The sequence below is a fragment of the Echinops telfairi genome, unplaced genomic scaffold, assembly GCF_000313985.2.
Source record: "Echinops telfairi isolate 266 unplaced genomic scaffold, ASM31398v2 ScPeMD7_3;HRSCAF=10, whole genome shotgun sequence".
Lineage (NCBI taxonomy): Eukaryota > Metazoa > Chordata > Mammalia > Afrosoricida > Tenrecidae > Echinops > Echinops telfairi.
In genome coordinates, this window is record NW_022103899.1 from 8,185,360 (window position 1) to 8,204,741 (window position 19,382).

A 19,382-nucleotide genomic window follows, 5' to 3' on the forward strand; every position below is an offset into this window, starting at 1 on the left:
GCTTGAAGACAGTAGCTTTGTTTTTTAAGTTTTATTTAGTTTTATGTGCACAGGATTGCCCCTTGGCTGAGGTCCCCATCTGATCTGCATTTCTCTCATACTCAGCCCACAACAAGAGCTTTATTGTATTTAACTCATACCCAGATGACTACTGTATCACGTCTCCCTCACTGGAGAGTTTGTTTCTGTGTCTCATAGAGTCCTGTTCCAGGTCCTTTCCCAAAGCCAGTGTGTCCTTTGTAAGGAGGCTCTATTCTGGGAGTGACATTGGACAAGGTTAAATTCTTTATCCTCCTGACTTCAAATTCTATTTATAGCAACAATGAAAGACTGAAATGGTTAGCTATGTAAAGTTGTTAAAGACTGTTTTGTTAGAAAGTAAGTATAATTTTGTTATGTTCTAAGTCAAACATTGGAGAAAATCAGTAACAATGAAAGACTGAATGGCTATTGGTGACCCAGGTAAAGAACTCCCTGTATGAGTTAGAGATCTAGGTTCGTGTCTCCCTCAGCTGACTAGTGGCTGTGGAAATTTAAGCACTTTCTTTTATCATCTTAATCTGTAATTAAAGAGATTACACTAGAGTTCATATTCATAATTATTTGGGGGCCAGAGCCTTCTCTGAAACTCTGCTGAAAGCTATAGATCGTCTACTTCCCCCGAATAATACGAACACAATTATAAATACCCTTTCAGAAGCCTCAGAGTTTCCTTTAAATCCCTCGAGCACCTTAGAATGATTGTTGAGATTTAAACTATATGGTTTAAAAAAAGAACCCTTGTATATTTGCTACTGCTATGTGAATCAGATTTTAAATATGGAACTTGGTCATTTCCACCATTTGAGGCTGTACAAGTAATGACTTCTTTGTAAGGGACAGTACCCATAATACACCAACGAATCCAGTAGCAGAGCACATCTATATTTAATGACATCGCAGTGTTAGAGAGGCTAATAGCCCACCCTGATATTCAATGTGGTGTCCCCTCTAAAATATTCTACGTAGATCTATATTTAGCGTTGACTACAACACAGAGTAATGGGGAATTCACTGAAATCCTTATGGCTAGGTATAATTTAGGAGTCTTCATCCTTATGTTGGTGTTAGGTGTCGTGGAGTTTGTTCTGACCCATTACAACCCTACGTGCAACAGAACAAAAGGCTCCTTCACCTTGGGTCAAACACCACCACCCCACCACCACCACCCCCGTTATTACACATAGGCTTGGACCCCATTACAGCCATTGTGTCAATCCATCTCATTGGGCTCTTATATTTCACTAACACTCTATTTTACCAAACATGATGTTCTGTCTGAGAGACTGGCCCTGACAGTTAGCTCTCTTAACCTGGTGACTTTGCTGCTATGAATACCATCAACCATGCCGAAAGTTCTGTCTTTGGCTGCAGTTGGGTAGTGTTGAAATTGTGGTTATTTAAAAAATTAAAGTGTTAGACTGTTAACTACAAGGTTGGTGGTTCGATCTTTCCAGCAGCTCCTCAGGAGAAAGGTGAGTTTGTCTGCTTCCGTAAAGAAGGAAACGCTGTCTGAGGTAACTATAAGCCAAATCTCCTCAATGGCATAAGTAGTGGTTTAAAACAATGAAGTGTAATAAAACTCTGATGTTCTCATTTCCTATTTTTTTAAAGATCAAAATAATAATTCAAAATGCATATTGACAACTGATGGTGTAGTCCCATATTCCATCTATTGAAAATCTTTTGGAATAGTACTTATATCATTCGTTGTGTTATCTTTCTTTCAAAGGTCCATATCATCTATAAATATAATAAGCCTACCTTCTTTTACTTCAAAATAATTGATAAAAATCAGCCAGTGGTTTGACAAATAAAAGCCCTTTGTTTGTAATTGTTTGCACAGTCACCATTGTCATCCAACTGATGTTTAAGAATATGATCTGCAGACTGGAAATACATGAGTGTTATGTTCTATTTAGGGGGCAGGGCTGCTAGACCTAGGGACGATAACATTTCTTTCCCCTTTTACTCAATTCACTTTCTTTCCCTTTAATCCTATTTTCTTCATTCTTTCATGCATCCATGCTGCACTTTATGATCCCTTTCTTGGGTGTCCATTACACTGTAAAGAGAAGAATCTCCCTATCTTTTTGGAAATTCCGATTTTACCTGCGTGCATGCGTGCTGGCTCACTCTGTGCTTCGTACAGGAGCTGAGCCCGAGAACCTGGGTTTAGGGGAGTGTTTTCCTCACACTGATTAGCATTTGGCAGATGAACAGACTTTCAGAAATTCATCAACCCTTCTAGTTCAATTTGCTTTTCTCTACTTTGAGAGTTACTCAACTACCAAATGCATTTTTAAAGGACATTCACTTACAAAGTATATGCATGTTTGGGGATGTGCCAAGAAGTGCAGAGAGAAAGAAATTAAACAATCTTCAGAAGTCTTTGCATTTTAATCTCAGCAGCATTACATCAATTAAAAAAGAAAGTTGCTTCTTTCAGAATTTAAATTTACTACCATCAAGCCAATTCTAACTCATAGTAACCCTATAAGACAGGCTAGCAATGCCTTTGTGCATCTCTGAGACTAACTCTTTATGGGAATAGAAAGCCTTCTCTGTTACCCAAAATATTGCTGTTAGAAACTAGAAATATTGCCTTATATGCTATTTCAAAGCAAAAATTAACCAACCAGCCAAGATCCAATGGAAAGATGGCATTAGTGTAAACTGAATTGAAATTCAAGATTTCTTATTGATGATCTACAAAACCCCTCTGTGATCATGTCCTTAGCCTGTGTCATCAAAGGTCATAGAAGCCTCAAAGAAGTTCATCTCACGTATGGATAGATAAAGAATAAAACTTCACGACGTCTGTTCCACGAGTAATTTATCTTAAGTTATATGGCACTCTTACATAATGTGACAATAATTGTCATGCAGGGAATTAAATGTGGACCCGAGTAAGCAAGTAGACCTATAGGCAAGTGCAGGAAGCAGTTGGTTGATAGTTTAATACTTTGGATCTTTTGATTCCTGATTGTTTTCCATGTGCAACTTCTGGAGATACTCTTAGGAGATAAATCAAGGTTGGCATTAAGTCTGTAATTTGAATCAAAAGAAAATTGTCTTGAAAACTATTTTATTACTTCATAGTTCCTTTGTGAAAGAGAGGTATGAGCTGAAGTCAACTGATCCTTTGCAAACTTTTTTGTTATTGTTATTTATTTATTTAATTAAAAGGTCATTTACTGGGGGCTCTTACAGCTTTTATAACAATCCATACATCAACTGTACAAGCATATTTGTACAAATGTTGCAATCATTATTTTCTAGACATTTACTTTCTATTTGAGCTCTTGGTATCAGCACCTCTTTTTTTTTTTGGAAAACCTTAAAGCCCAGACAACCTGAATTTGGAAGAGAGGATGGTAGGGGACTCAATGCTTCCATATTTCAGAGGGAATCCCAAGATTTTCTAAACCAAGTTAATTGCTACACTACATCAATGATAAATTCTAGAAAATGATGTTATCATCCAAAAAGCTAATGGTGAGAATGAATTGGGGCCTAATAGCCATGGAACTGTATGATTCATTCAGTCAGTCAGTTAGTCAGTATATGTTGAGGGACACTCGTGTCAGAACTTGTCTTTGGACCACAGGGCCATTATAATTTTTAATAAATCACTTATCTTCTCTGAGTCTAAATATATCATCTAGGAATTTCCTCATGGAGTTGTTCCTAGGACTCTGACTCATGTATGTAAGACTCTATCCAGCAGACAGATTGGGTGCTCAATGAACTGCTTTCCCTGATCCTTAACATTCAAACTGTTTTTTCATGAGCTGTATAATAATATAGAGTAAATTCCACTTATTACTAACAAATTTCTCTCTACAGTCTTAGGTCAACAGGAATTATGAGTGATCTGTTTGTAGATGAAATTAAAGTATTTAAATATTATTACAACTGATCAAATATTTTTGCAAAGATAGTCCACCGAGCCCAAGGAAGTCATTCTTTGTCAAATAGCACTGAGACTTGTTGACTGTAGCATGTGCAAATCCACATTTTCTTCAATCTGTTTGTTTCATAGTGAATGTGAGCTGAACTTTTTATTTTTCAATTTGAGATGGAGTGTTTTGGGGTAATACTTATGAGAAATCTAATTAAATCAATTTTCATAGAATATAAAAATATATACAATCTTCTAGGTTAATAATGATCTATACATGTAGGAGTTAAAAGACCCAAAAGAAATGAGCAATAATTGTATAGGCCAGCTTGTAATAGCTGCCTTCTAATTATACTCCAAATTTGAATTGATTTTTAAAAAAACTCACAAAGGAAATATATAATGGATCTCCCAAGGAAATATATCATATCATTTGTTACTTTGTTATTTCAGTGGATCACTTAGGAAGTAACTATTAATGGAAACCTACTGCTTATCAGTCACTATGCCTAGGACTCTAAATCGAAGCTGCCTAATCCTTGACATCAAGAAGTCTGCTCTAATATTTAGGAAGATCTGTAAATATACGCAGTTCTATGAGATAAGTGATCCGAAACAAGGCGATTCAAGAGCACTGAAGGTATATTAGGAAGACACGCTGAGTCTACCTGGGGAGTTGGGGAAGCACACAGCGGAGGCAAATAGAAACCGAAGGATGAATGAATGGGTGAGTGCCAGGTGGCTAAGTAGAACAATGATGTTTAGCAATGGAAATAGAATAAGGAAATTATGGGAATGTTGAGTGTTCCTGAAGTTATCAGGGAACAGGGAATGATTACAATAACATTGCTTAAGCATAAATTATTATGAACAGAAGAGCAGGAACAGTAAGAATTAGCTCTAATAAGCAGTAAGCGCTGGATCATACAAGGTTTGTATCTTCAGCAAAAGTACACCAATTTTCCCCATTCTCTGAGGGTTGTGAGGGAAGTTATTGAATAATTTTGAGTAGAGAAGTTTCAGGATCAAATGCAGACATTCAGAGTCCTAAAGAAGATCAGCAATATTGTGGTTCTTTTGTTGTCTACAAGTTCCAGAAATGGCACAAACACGAAAATAAAGGTCTTTTGTTCCTGGGAGTTTCAATGGTTCTCGTTGTAATAGAAGAGCTCAGGGGTGCCAAAAGAAATATTTGAATTAAATGATACACAGGAATTACAATAGAAGCCTGTGAGCAGATTTTAGGTTAGCGGGTTTTTTAATAGGCTGTGATGAAATTCTTCATAGAGAAGATGGAATGATGAAAGAACCTCCCTCTAATGGAAATTTGGTCGGGTATGTTTTTTATTGTTCAGTCAAGTAAAAGGGAGGCATTGTTGAGATTCTTGAAGAAAAACACATACACACCAATGAAAACTTTTTACTGATTTTTTTTTCAGACCTTGAACAGTGAATCTGCCAGAAGTAAATCTCAATTGGAGTTGACCATCATTTTTATAATTTCAGGGGTTAAGCATGTGAAAGGCCAGAATGGATCAGCCTTTCCTGAAGAAGAAGAAGGTGTAAATGAGAGAGAGGAGCCGTGGGATCATTAATTATGGATCTGCAGCAAGAAAGGTGCCTGGAAATAACAGAACTATGAACTTTTCTGAATATCCCATGAGCCCCACTGCTTGATTTCCAGAGAGCATTCCTCATCTCTGCACTCTACGCATATAGTGGGAACACATCCTCTGGGGAGCCCTCCTGGACGGAACTTTAGAACTAAGTACACATTGTTCCAGATTACTTATAATCAAAAAATAAACCTTTATTTTATGGTGACTTTTCTTTTTAACAACTTAGAAATTTGCAAACATATGTGTGTTATAACTTTAATACTATCAAAGCTTAATCCTTGATATCCTACTGATATGGTTTTGCCTTCTAAGGTCAAATGTAAATGTAAATAGCATCACTTTAAGAGTGAAAAATAAGTATTAAAATAGTTAGACATAAGTGTGTTGGTTTAACTTAAAAAGGAATGTTTAATAAAAGTGGACTTTAAAGTGAAAATCATTATTTATCATGTTTCTGTATACAGACAAATACGCAATCAGATTTCAAAGTGAGGAAGAAATGCCAACTATTTTGATGCCCAGACCGCATCCTTCTTGCTAAGATATGATTTGTGACTTAAAGAACCACAGAATCACCTCCCTTTTTGATGTTATTCAAGATATTGTCCAGCATTTCTACTTAAGATAAAAAAAGGCATAATTAAAATTGAATATGTCAAGTCCTAGGCCCACTTTAGGGTCATTCTTGAAATATGGGCCATCTATTTCCAACTGCAGCTTAATGAATCACTAGTACTTTACAAATCTGCTACATAATAGTTTATTAATCCAGGTATATTATTGCAGTCAAACATTCATTAATTCAGCAACTACTTTTATGACATTATCCCTGGGAAGGCACTCTTTTGGGAATTATTAAAATGAAAGAAAGATAATTTTTCCCTCTAGAGCTGACAGAGAAGTTAATGCATCAATAAAAGGCAAAGTTTTCCAAGAAAGCATGCATTCATCACAAAAAAAATTACAGTTTTTGCAAGTTCAAACTTCTGGTTTTCTGAGAAATATCAACCATTTATTCACTTATTTCAAATTATTTACCCTACAAAATTTAATGGGAATGTAGATATGCCTAATTTATTTCCCACCTTTGATGATATTACTGATGTTCAAATGTGTCCTGGATTAAAAAACAAAAAAGGAAAAGATTTTTCAAAATCCAGTAAAGAGGGAAATTAAGAAAAAAGAGCAAGACAGTTGCAAAATCCACTGTGAAATCTTTATATCAAGATTGTAAGAAGTAAAATGATTGTGTTTACATTTGAATATGAGCCTTACAAAATAGAACCTACGAGTCTTGTGGCGTTCAAGAAAACCCTATGGGGTAGTCCTGCCTCTTCTGTTTCCTGGGACCTGAAATCAATTTGAAGGTAGCTAAGAGCATAAGAAAATACAATGAATAGTGAATGAGGGGGGGAATGCTGAGTGGAGACCCAAAGTCCATTAGTAGGCCACTGGAGATCCCCTTGCACAGGGGTCTCGGGGAGGAGATGAGCCAGTCAGGGTGCGACGTAGCAACGATGAAAAAGTCCAACGTTCCTCTAGTTCCTAAATGCTTCCTCCACCCCCCCCCACCCCCACCCCCACACACACACACTACCAAGATCTGAATTCTACCTTGCAAGTCTGGCTAGACCAGAGGATGACACTGGTAAAAATGGGAACTGGAAACACAGGGAATTCAGGGTGGATGATCCCTTCAGGACCAGTGGTGTGAGTGGCGATACTAGGAGGGTAGAGGGAGAGTGGGTTGGAAAGAGGGAACCGATTACAAGGATCTACATGTGACTTCCTCCCTGGGGGACGGACAACAGAAAAGTGGGTGAAGGGAGACGTCGGACAGGGCAAGATATGACAAAATAATAATTTATAAATTATCAAGGGCTCATGAGGGAGGGAGGGGAACAATGAGGATCTGATGCCGGGGGCTTAAGTGGAGAGGCAATGTTTTGAGAATGATGAGGGCAATGAATGTACAAATGTGCTTTACACAATTGATGTCTGTATGGATTCGGATAAGAGTCCTATGAGCCCCTAATAAAATGATTTAAAAATGATTTTTTTTTTAAAGAAGCTACAATGAAGATAAAATCTATTTTCTGGGGAAAAAAGAAAGAAAACAACATGTAAGCAAGGAGCAGCACCAGAGTCTGAATGAGCTACCCTGTGTCCACCCTTCTTCCGCCTCCGCCTCCTTTGCTCCGCCTCCTTTGCTCCGCCTCCTTTGCTCCGCCTCCTTTGCTCCGCCTCCTTTGCTCCGCCTCCCAGCTCTCTCCCTCCCCTCCCTGCGTGTCCTTCTGGCTCTTGCTGAAGCCTTCAGACCACCTGCTGAGGCTCTTCCTTTGCTTTTCAAAGTTTCTCTCTACTTAAAATTGGATTAAGCCCCCTATTTATTTGGAATGATTCAGAGTTATTTGTACTTGGAGAACATCCAGACACCTCTGGACATCACTGAAGACACCCCGGGGTGCTGAAAAATAAAAAGGCCCCTCCTGTCCTTTAGCTGACACTTTCCTAAATGTCCTTCTGAGAATTCAGACAAACAGAAGAAACCAAACCTTTTGCTGATTTTGTAACAGCCTGGGGGGAATAAACTGCAGTTTCTGGTTTCTCCTAGTTCATTCTCTTGTTCTCCAAAGCACAGAGAGACAAAAACTCAAAGCATGCATTTCCTTTAAGTAACGTTGGTTTCTTCTACACTGAGACCAAAACACAGAGTTAAAAATTAAAACCTTATATTTCCCTTGGGAAATATGTTGACTTTCTCAGAAATTTGAAGGAAACCATTGGAGATAATGCCTTTTCAGTTTCCCCTTTATCACACAACTAAGGTTTGCAAAGCAGTTTTTCTTTCTCAAAAAGACAATTTGGTTTCAGTTTGGCTGAAGCCAAAGAAACTTCCTGACCAAAATTGGAAGAAAAAAACTAAAAAAACCCGAACAACCAAAAAGTCTGTATTACAAAGTTTGGATCACATTTGTAGTATAATATAATGGCTAATAGATGGACTTTGGGTCACTGTGACTTAGATTCATTTCAGCTCCTACCAGAATTTTGATTCAGTTTTCCATCCGTAATATGGAGACAAGTAGGCCCATCCCACTGGGTTATGGTGAGAATTAAATGAAATAAGATCTTTTAAAAAAAGCTTCCCTTTTTTTAGTGGGTACTTGATAACTGATTCTTATTACTATCATTAAGAGGCAATGGTGGACCACTAGTAGTGTAGCTCACAAGTTGAGGTGGAGAACTAGCTAAAGTAGCCACACTGCTGGTCTGATCACCAGAGACCAAGAGAAAGAGGGGTGGGGCTTGCTGAGCCATTTATCTCTTTGCCCTCCAATTAAATTGCAACCTTATTAATCCCACACCTTCCTATTGGCTAGATTGGTACAATAAACCTACTTATCACAGTCCATCCTTGCCAACTTGGCACCTGTACACAATTTGTTCGCCATATGTAAGTTCTAGACATTAAAGAAATGACACTTATACCTAACATCATACATGAACAAATGAAAGATAATCAATAAGCACATGTAAAGAAGATCAACTGACAGTCACAAAGCTTGCTTTTGCAATTGATCACCTGGTTGTAACTGATAGGTAGAACTACCTTCTACCACCCATTCTGAATTACGTTTGCCCAAAGCCAGCACCTCAGCAGGCTGTCGTTGTCTGCCTGGTGGGGTGACCCAGACCTTCATTCCTGAGGGGTCTGGGTCCCGTCCTGTCAGGATTGGGTTGCTGTAATTTACCATTTACTTTAATCACAGGGCATGGTAGTACTAAGAAACAGCCTACAGGATCTCCTGGATTCCAGACATATTCTTCTTTACCTCCATTATGTAACCAGTCCAATTTCTCCTTGGTAATCAAGATCAAACACACCACTCAGTACAGTGACACCTTCCTGACCTGTTGATCCAAAGGCATGAGAAGCCCAAAGTGGCCAGGGGGCATTCTCAACTGTCATTTCTAATGGTGTCCACTTAGTCTTTCCTACCATCATAACCCTATTCAACATTTCAGGGATCCAATATGGGGGTTCTGCCAGTTACTAAGTATTCCAATGATGCATTATGGAACTGGGGAAATAACTACAGGATGGGTTTTGGGGACCCATGGTGAGGTGTACCTGAGCTGAAAAACCATCGATAATTTGACCTCCATATGCCCCTACTCTGACTGGTGGGCCTTCAAAATATTTGGGTCTCCTGGAAATAGTGTCACTTCTGAGCCAGTGACCAGTAATCCCCCAAAAGTTTGATTATTTCCTTTTCCCCAATGAACAGTCACTCTTGTGAAAGGCCACAGGTCCCTTTGGGGAAGGCTAGAAGAAAGCCTAACAGTATAGACCTTAGCTGATGTAGTAGGGTCCTTCTTCAAAGGGACCTGGCCTTCCCCGAATTCAAGGGGTTGTGGGTCTGTAAACTAGCTCAGGTTTGGGAATTGACTGAGCGATCGTGACTCTGTTCTGCTGCTCACCTGATCTACCATTCTTCTGCCTGTATAGATCATGTAAATATTTAGTAGGTTTCCCATCTATTTCACTCCTAGGGACACCGTGGCTAAATAGCCAATGACATGAGTCCACACGAAACAGGTTGCTTTAATTACTACGGATACCTTGCTATCTATAACAATAACCACATCCACTCAGTCTCTGTGATTCAGTGCTGACACCTGCCCTCTTCCGCCACGGGGCCCAATCAGCCCCAGTGTAGGCAAATGTCAGAGTCTGCTTAGGGCAGTTCCCACTGTTAATCCTGGTGCACATAAAATAGCACTCACAGGAGTCTTCAGAGATGCTGGTCCCACTTCACAAACTTGTTCCTTATGGTTGTCGTGAAAGGTATGTCCTCGGGGCACTCCCTTTTTGGGTCTATGGGATTATCCTGATAGATCCATTCCAACATACCAATTTCCCTAAGCTTTTGGATACCTTCTTTTTCAGTGTAGCGAGGCAGGTCAAGTACTTCAAGTTGGTCTAAACTAGGCCATCTGGCAGCCCATGCTTCAGTGAACCAACCAAATAAGCAAGACATTGAAAGAAGAGACATTGCTGAGACATTGCAAGAAGAATCTGTGCTTAGGGGCCCCATATCAAGAAACTCAGACTGGTCTAAAGTTACATTCCTTGTACCAGTATCCAACACCCTTCCCATTCCCAGGGATATTCCCCAGGCTTCTGCTTCTATGTGTTAGAAAACTCAAGCAGATCTTTATGAGAATTAGCATACTTCTTCCTGAACCTGACCTTTAGGAACTTTCTAAGACTTAATTCTAGTTACAGGTCTAAAGGAAATAAGGGGTGATGTGGGTGTTTCCTGGGGTCAACATTTTATAAGGCATCTCCCCCAGAGAATGCTTCAGATGCAGCCCCACCTGGCAATACAGCTTGAGCAGGTTGGTAAATCTGCTCAGGTGTGAGTTGTTAGTGGATTAATCCCTTCAGGTGGGAGGGGTGGATCTATTTACTGGGGTGGCTCAATAGACTTTAAAGGCTCAACATCCTCCTCTTCTGGATCATCAGCCCATACATTACCAACCCATATTTCAGGGTCCCACTTCTTTCTGATTAATGTACTCATTTAATAACAGATCATGTTCTAGACCTGCAATTCAGCTGATGCTGTAATGCAGCTCCTTGTACGATGGGACTCTGGATTTGGTTTCCAGCAATGTCCGCTCTATTACAAGAGGAGAGAAGACTCTCCTTTGCAGCACATGCAGAAGCTTCTAGGTCTTTTCTTCTGCACTTGAGATGTGCTTCTGAGGTTGAGATTATCGCTTTTACTTGATCGTATTTTCTATTGTAAGGAGGACCAGCCAACCAGCCTCCCTATACTTCTCAGCCTGAAAAAACTGCTAGAAAATATCAAACACATGCTCAACCAGAGCCTCTCCTCCCACCAGCACTTCATCTATCAGTGGTTATACTATGAATATTAGCTTGGCTACTTCACACCAAGATTACCACTACCCTCTCTAGTAAGAGTAGCGGACTTATCCATGCCTTTAGGGATAGAGATATCATTATCAGTGCTGTTAAGCCTAATCAGGCTGGAGAGCCAACTTGAGAAGCCCATATTTATGATCTTGTTTCTCTAGAACCATTCCCAGTACTGATTGTGCTAGATAGGATTCTCTAGAGAAGCAAAACCAGGACACATGATTATATATAGATATAGAGCACAAATAAATTTAACAGCTAATTAGTCCACACTGGCAGTACAGAGGGCTCAGTGAAACTCACTTCCCTGCAAGTTAAGATACTGCTAGTCTTTCAACTTACGGTGGCTGCTGGGTCCAAGGTCAAGGAAGCAGATAGCTGAATCTTCCCTCGAGCAGTGGAGGACGCCTGGCCACAGGCAGTAAACAGGAGGGTGGGTCACCAACAGTCAACAGCTCAGGAGCTTAAAAAGCAGGTCCAGATGGGATATCAAACTCAAGCAATGCAAGACGACAGGATCTGACAGCCTCGAGCTCAAGCAATGTATACACAGACCAACAGCTTGCCAAAGCAGGTCTCAAAGGAACTGCAAGCTCTAGTGACACAATCCATGGGTTGGCGCTCCTAGAGGTCATGTAGCTGACAAGTTGAGGCTGAGAACTAGCAAAAGCAGCCACATGCTGGTCCGATCACCAGAGAACGAGAGAGAGGGGTGGAGCTTGCCGAGCCATTTATCTCTTTGCCCTCCAATCAAACTGTGACCTTATTAATCCCACATAGTCTATTGGCCAGGTTGGCCCAATAAACCTATCTATCACAAGCAACCTTTTCAGGACCTCATTTGCTGATGTGGGCCTGAGTTAAAATGAGAACAGCTGCAAGCATCCAATAATAATCTGAACTAGGGATGCATGACGTATGAAACTAGCAAATTGTCAAAAATGAAAGGGGGCATATACGAATCCATATTTCAGACATTTGTGAGCTGAAATAGACTGGTATTGGCTATTTTGAGTCAGAGAATCATATGATAGAAACAGAAAACTTTGTCTTCACAGAGGAACAGCTGATGGTTTCAAACTGCTGACCTTGCCATTAGCAGCCCAACTTGTAACTGCTGTGCTGCCAGGGCTCCACTGTTTGTGATACAGGAATATTCATACCTACAAGGAAGACCTGTTATCATAATGATTATTCAAATTTATGCAACAACCACTAAGCCAGTGATGAATACTCTGAAGAATTCTATCAACTTTCTCATTCTAAAATTGATAAAAAATTAAATAAAGACGCATTAATAATTATTGCTCATTGGAATTAGAAAGTTAAAAGCAAGAAGGAGAAATAGTTGAAAAAGATAGAATTAATGATAGAAGGGAAGCTGGAAACTGCATGATAGAATTTTCTAAGACTAATGTTGTCTTCATTCCAGAAAACGTGAACAACAGCATAAAGTGACCATACCAGGTAGAATGCGTGCACATTATGGCAGACAGGACACACAGAAACCAAACGGAATACATTTGTGGGAAGAGATAATAGGGGAAATCAGTATCATCAGCCAAAACAAGGTGGAGGCGAGACTGTGGAACAGACTATTAATTGCCCAAACGCAAGTTCAGGTTGCAGCTGAAAAAAATTAAAACAACTTCACAAGAGCCAAAAGATGATCTTTCATATATCCTAATTTTAGGTTTTAGGCATAATATAAAAAAAAAAAAGACTTGAACACACATGATCAAAGAATTGTGGGATGACATCACGGATGGAATGCAAATGACCATTAAAAATATAGGAAAGAAAGACATTTCGAATTCGGATGTCACAAGAGATTGCTCTTTGCTCTTCAGCACAGAGCAGCTAAATCGAATGGAAGACATGATACAGTGCTGGAAACACTCCCAAGTTTTGTGCCCCCAAGAGTCAAAGACCCATATTTGTGCCCATTCCATAGCAAGATAATCCAACAGGATGAGGACATTATCATGGAATATCACTAGTAGCACATGTCAGTAAACTTTGACTGAAGATAATTTTACGACCATTGTAAAAGTACATTGATAAAAAACCAACAAACAAAAAACTGTCAGAATTAAAGCCAGATTCATAAGAGAACGTGAAACAAGATATCATTGTTGAAGTCAGATGGATCTTGCCTAAAAGCAGAGAATACAAAGACGTGTTTTTGCAGTAAACTGCAAGGAGTTGGACATTCTGTATTTCCTGTTGCCATGAAGCTGGGGTCAGACATCTTTATTTACTTTCTCCTGACACCAACCTTTCCTTGCACAGCACTCGACACCTATTCTGGGTTTGATAGCTTGTTGCAATGGCTTCACAGAACTTATAGACAATCCTCAAAATTAAGGGGACTTGTTAGGGGAGTGAACAGTTCCTACAATTCAAGGTAGAAAACATTGAAGATCCAGTCACTGGTTCACAGCAACACCTATCCTCCACAGCAGCCAGATCTCTCCTGCCTGTGTGGGTCAGGAAGTTGGTCCACTGCATGGCCTTACAGTCCCTTAGTCTCATGGCTGCTCCTTCATTCTGCCTTCCTGCCCTGGCTTCTGGTTCTGACGGTCTCAGCCCTCACCATTTCAGATGGAGATCTTGAATGCGCTCCACTTACAACGGTCCCGGGATTGCTCTCGCTGCTTTTGCTACAAAGATGCCTCATCCTTAGAGTCAGGGCTAGTTGAAAACGGACCAATCTCCTCTATAATTTAACACACCTGTGATTTCCTTAGTCTCATCCAATCATTTTGTGGGAGTTATGGAGACATAGGTAGAAGAGCCATATGAAGAAACTGTACTCCACCACACTTTTACTGACTTTGCCAAGATGTTCAACCATGTGAATCATGACGCACTATGGATATAGGGTCTGGGATTTTAAAGGCCTGAAGTCAAATAAGCAGCTATCTAGCAGGGAAGCAACTAAGCCCACATGGAAGAAGCACACCAACCTGACTGGATCAGGTATCAGGCATCAGAAGACCCAAAACAAACAATTATATCGATGTGAATGATGGGGGTTGGAATGGAGAACCAAAGCTCATCTGTGGACAATTGGACATCCCCTTACAGAAGAGTTACAAGGAAGCAATGAGTCAGCCAGGGTGCACTATAACACCAACTAAACACCCAACATTCCTCTACTTCTTTAGTGTTTCCTCTCCCTGCCACTATCATGATCCCAGTTCTACCTTACAAATCCGGCTAGACCGGAACATGTACCCTGGTACAGATAAGAGCTTTCAACACACGGAATCTAGGACAGATAAACCCCTAGGAACAATAATGGGAGTAGCGATACTCTGAGGGTAGGGGGAAGGTAGGGGAAGAAGGGAGAAGGGGGAGAAAGGGGTGAACCGGTCACAATGATTGACATATAACCACCACCACAACCCCTGGGGGGACGAACAACAGAAATGTGGGTGAAGGGAGACCGCGAACTGTGTAAGATATGAAACTAACAATACAGTAATTTATAATTTATCAAAAGGGTTCACTAGGGAGGGAAGGTGGGGGGACGGAGGGAAAAAAGAGGGGCTGATACCAAGGGCTCAACTAGAAAGAAAATGTTTTGAAAATGATGATCCATATGTACAAATGCACTTATAGAATTGGTGTATGGATTGTTGTAAGAGCTGGAAGAGTCCCCTGTATATATATAGGGTGCATCACAATAATAGAGATTGACAGTGACCACAACAATGGGCTTAAGCATAATCATTGTGAAGGTGTTGCAGGGCTGGTCCACGTGTGTTCTGTTGTATATAAAGGCTCTATGACTCAGAACTGAATCGATGGCATCTGACAATAGCAACATGTGAAAATGACTCATTCGCTGTACTTTAACTCTTCCCCCACTCTAGCTTTGAAACCTCCAGACAACTTGAACTTCTTTGACGTAGAAACATGTCCTAGGTTGTCTCACCTCTGCACTTAAACATCACCAGTTCTTCTGGACATTTTCTCATCACCCTGTCCACTCACTAAATGTAACAAAGGCTCTCTCAGGGGGTTAAAGGAGATTATTTTCTTTGCTTTTGTACATGAAGTGATTAAAGGATAGAGTATAACTGGGCAAGTCAGGCTGATAGGACAAGGCTCTTCCTATTGCCAAATATTTCTGTGACCCACTGCGTTTTTCTTCCCAGTGTTGTCCAGAGTCAGAGTTTGTATAAAAAAACAAAATGACATGTCTAATTCATGTCTTTAATGAAGTTTTCATCATTGACTTTTAATTTTAATTTAATATATGCCCATGCTTTCTAAACTAGGGAAAACAAGATGATTTTAAGTTGTCCATGGACAGTGTTTATTTGTATAGGTACAGATAGTATAATATTTACTAGAAACTCTACATAGCCAGCTATCCCTAATCCATAATTTTCCTGCTAAAATTGGGAGACCTGGTGGCACAGTGGAGTGGCTGGTGGGTTCAAACTGCTGAGCTTACACATAACAACTCCAGCCTTAAACCACTACATGACCAGGATCTTCAGCAATAATAAAAGGGATGTACAACTTACTGAAGTTTTGTAAGCACTGGTTTGGGCAAAGTACCATAGTAAATCACTAAACTTTAAGTATTACAAAGTTCCTTAAGAGTTGTAGGTATTTGTGAATTAATAAATAAACCACTTATGCATAAATAATTAATACAAATAAAGCTTTTATCTGCTTTACGTTAAACAAATGGTTTAAAGTAAGGAGAAACGGACTCGCTGAACAGGCATGTTTACCTATAATGTTTGCACTATGTGGATTCTAAGTGGCTTCTATTTCTGAGGAAGGAAAACGGGGAAACGTCCTCAGTGATTCTTAAAATCTGTTTCCAAAAATCAGCCTTCAATGATCCATCAGGAATTTTCATTGATAAAAAATATTTATGTTGGCGAAATTTTCCATCTGTTAAAAAATTAAATTCTCAGCTCTCATAACATAATATTCTAGGGACAAAGTCTAAATATCAAAGAAATAAGGGCTTTTAGAAAATGATGGAGGAGGTATCTTTGGTTGTAAATTGCTTGGTAAGTAAGGTGGCAACTTTTCCACACATTCCCCCTCGTTCACGTTGCTGTAAGGACCCATGTTTACTTTTACAATGGAGACTCAGTCTGTAGAAGGAAGATGAAGATAAAAGTGGATTAGAGAGAAGAGTAAGCAGAGGGAAGGATTCAAAGGAAAAGAGAGTTGAAGAAAGATGTGTGAACAGAGACAGGAGACAGTGTAAGATGGGAAAAGAATAATAATTCATAATTTAACAGGGGTTCATGAGGGTGGGAGGTGGGGGATAGAGGGAAAACAACGAGCTGATACCAAAGGCTCAAGTAGAAAGAAAATGTTTTGAAAGGATGATGGCAACATATGTACAGATGTGCTGGACCCAATGGATGTATGGATTGTTTTAAGAGTTGTAAGAGCCCCCAATGAAATGATTTTTAAATAGGAGAACTCTTTGGGCAAAGTAGAGTGGAATGGTGTTGGGGATTCACCTTTATAGTTTGTTTCCCACCCTGTCTATTTCGTAAGTGAACAGGACTCAGGGGCTGCCTTCCTCCCTGGAGCATGTAAAGGCAACACAGATGAACTCTGCATGGTAAGGAGTTGAGAACAGGAAAACTAGCGATATTGCCTGTGGTAGTTACATAATCTGGTGCCAACTTGTGAAGGGGTGGTATCTAACCTGTCAAGCAGGTCGCAGCTTGATGACCTCATTGGGAGACTCAAAGGAGATAAATAGTTCACTGGAGGGCAGACAGGCTCTGCTTCATTTTCCTGCTGACACGACACATGGAGCTATGCTAGAGCCACGTGGAGACCCCTGCCAGGATTGAGATGCTTCTACTGCCTTTGGATCCCCAAGACTTTCCACCTACTGGCCTGTGACCTTCCTGTATTCATGTTATTGCATGTATTGTGTGAGTCTGAAGAGGAATTTACAGATTGGTATCAGATATATGGGCTAACATTGGATTTATGGATTTAATCTGGACTGGGATGGAATGTTTTCTTAATATACAATCACTTTTTGATATAAAGTTCTCTATTGCACATATATGATTGTCTGTTAATTTGATTCTCTAGTCAACCCAGGCTACCACATTGCCAATTAACATGTATACATTGCATAGGTCTTATCACAGGCATGTAGCTGAAACGAACAACGGCCATACCTTTAAGTATTCTATATTGCTTTTCATAGGGTGAGGTAATTTAGTTAAGGAACAAAACAAAACAAAACAAACCCCCCCCCCCCCGAAAAACTATGCTCTACATACAAGATGAAAGTTCTAGCTCACTGTTTCATCAGCATGCATGGATACCTGCAACGTGTTAGACATCAGATGTTAGGGGCTCAGGTATTGACAGGGAAGTTAGAGCCTTTAAATCCATGGGATGAATCAGCTGAAAATAAGTGCATAAGATCATTCCAGAACGTGGTAAATCCCTGGAAGAAACGAAATAGAGGTGACAGCAGGTGGCTTCTCTTCTGTATGCTAGCTGTATGCAACTGGTCGATTCTTTCAACCCTTGTGGGACTCAGTTTTCTGATCAGTGAAATGTGGAAGATGATCCAGGACATGGTGATCATGGAAGGTCCTTCCCAGCTCTAAGATGTACATTTCTCCCCTCCAATTTGCTTTCAGGAGCTGCACACAATCAACACATTAAACAGAATGGGGTGGGCATAGAGGGAAAACATCAGTATTAGTAGAAAGTGAAAAGAGGAAGTGATATTCATGTTTGAGAGTCAGCAGAAGAAGATTCTTTGGGTGTGTATGTGTGTACGCTTCATTAGGATAAGTATTGAAACTACTGTTGACTTCTGACTTTTCAAAGCCAGAAGTCAAAAGTTGACTTTTCTCCTTAGAAAGCAACCTGAAAAAAAATAACAATCCATCTTTAAAATTTGTTTCCTGGGAAGTTTTTCTTTGTTTTGTTTTTAAGATTTAAAAGTCCTTCCAGGCAAACTTTTCCGCCTACAAATCACTAATTGGATAATTTACTCTTGCCTAACACACAGCTTTGCTGCCATGACTGCTGCCGACCAGCTGTTTCCCTGTGGAGAGATTTATGTGACTCAGTAGTGTGTGCTCTGGAACACCTCCACGTGTCCCAGAGCAGCTGTTTTGGTTTTCTCTTCCAGGTGCAGAACTGGTGGCCAACAACCGGAAGTCGGCTTGTCAGAGCTGTGCTCCTACTTGAGCCTGAACAAGCACCAATGCAAAAACCAATCACCACCAGCAAACCAACTGCATTGCCATGTGCTATTTGCTCCTCGATGCTCGGTCATCTTCTGAAGTGCTTTAGGTATCTTATACGGACACAGTAACATATTTCCCTGACACATTACTTCACTGTACATGTATTTTTTCCTAATTATTTATACTGCACTATCTGCCAGCTCTACCTTTTCTTTTCTTTTTTCCCCTACCTTTTATTTTCTAAGACGAAAAGGGGGATTTTTGAAGGTCAGTGAGTTTGAAGTAATTTGTTTTTAGTTTCTCTAAGTTATGGAAAGGGTGTCTTTTCTTCCAATTGGGAAACTTGTCAAAGGCATTTCTTTTTTCTAACTCAATTGCACTTATTTCTTCTTCTGTTTTGTTTTCCAATTTTATTCATTTTGATTCAATTTAGTTTTGCAAATACCTATTGATAATCTACTATGTGCCATGTACTGATAAAAGCATCTAGTATGATATATATATATATTTCTTTCATGCTAATAAATATCTGTTCAATTCTTTATCATTAATACAATGGTTTTTACCTGTTACTTCAGTTGATAATTAAACCAAATATGGATGACAGGTAAGATTAATTTTACAAATAAGAAACCAGAGTTCAAAGA

General features: G+C 39.7%; 1 protein-coding gene across 1 annotated transcript in view; it reads left to right on the plus strand.

Annotated features, from left to right (window-relative positions):
- PPP1R1C (protein phosphatase 1 regulatory inhibitor subunit 1C) overlaps nucleotides 1–5,839 on the plus strand; it is a 147,289-nt gene extending 141,450 nt beyond the window's left edge. Inside the window, exon 5 of the mRNA XM_004701471.2 lies at nucleotides 5,450–5,839. Coding sequence (XP_004701528.1) covers nucleotides 5,450–5,538 — 89 coding nt within the window. The 3' untranslated portion in view covers nucleotides 5,539–5,839. The remainder of the gene's footprint in view (nucleotides 1–5,449) is intronic.
- The last annotated feature ends 13,543 nt before the right edge of the window (nucleotides 5,840–19,382 follow it).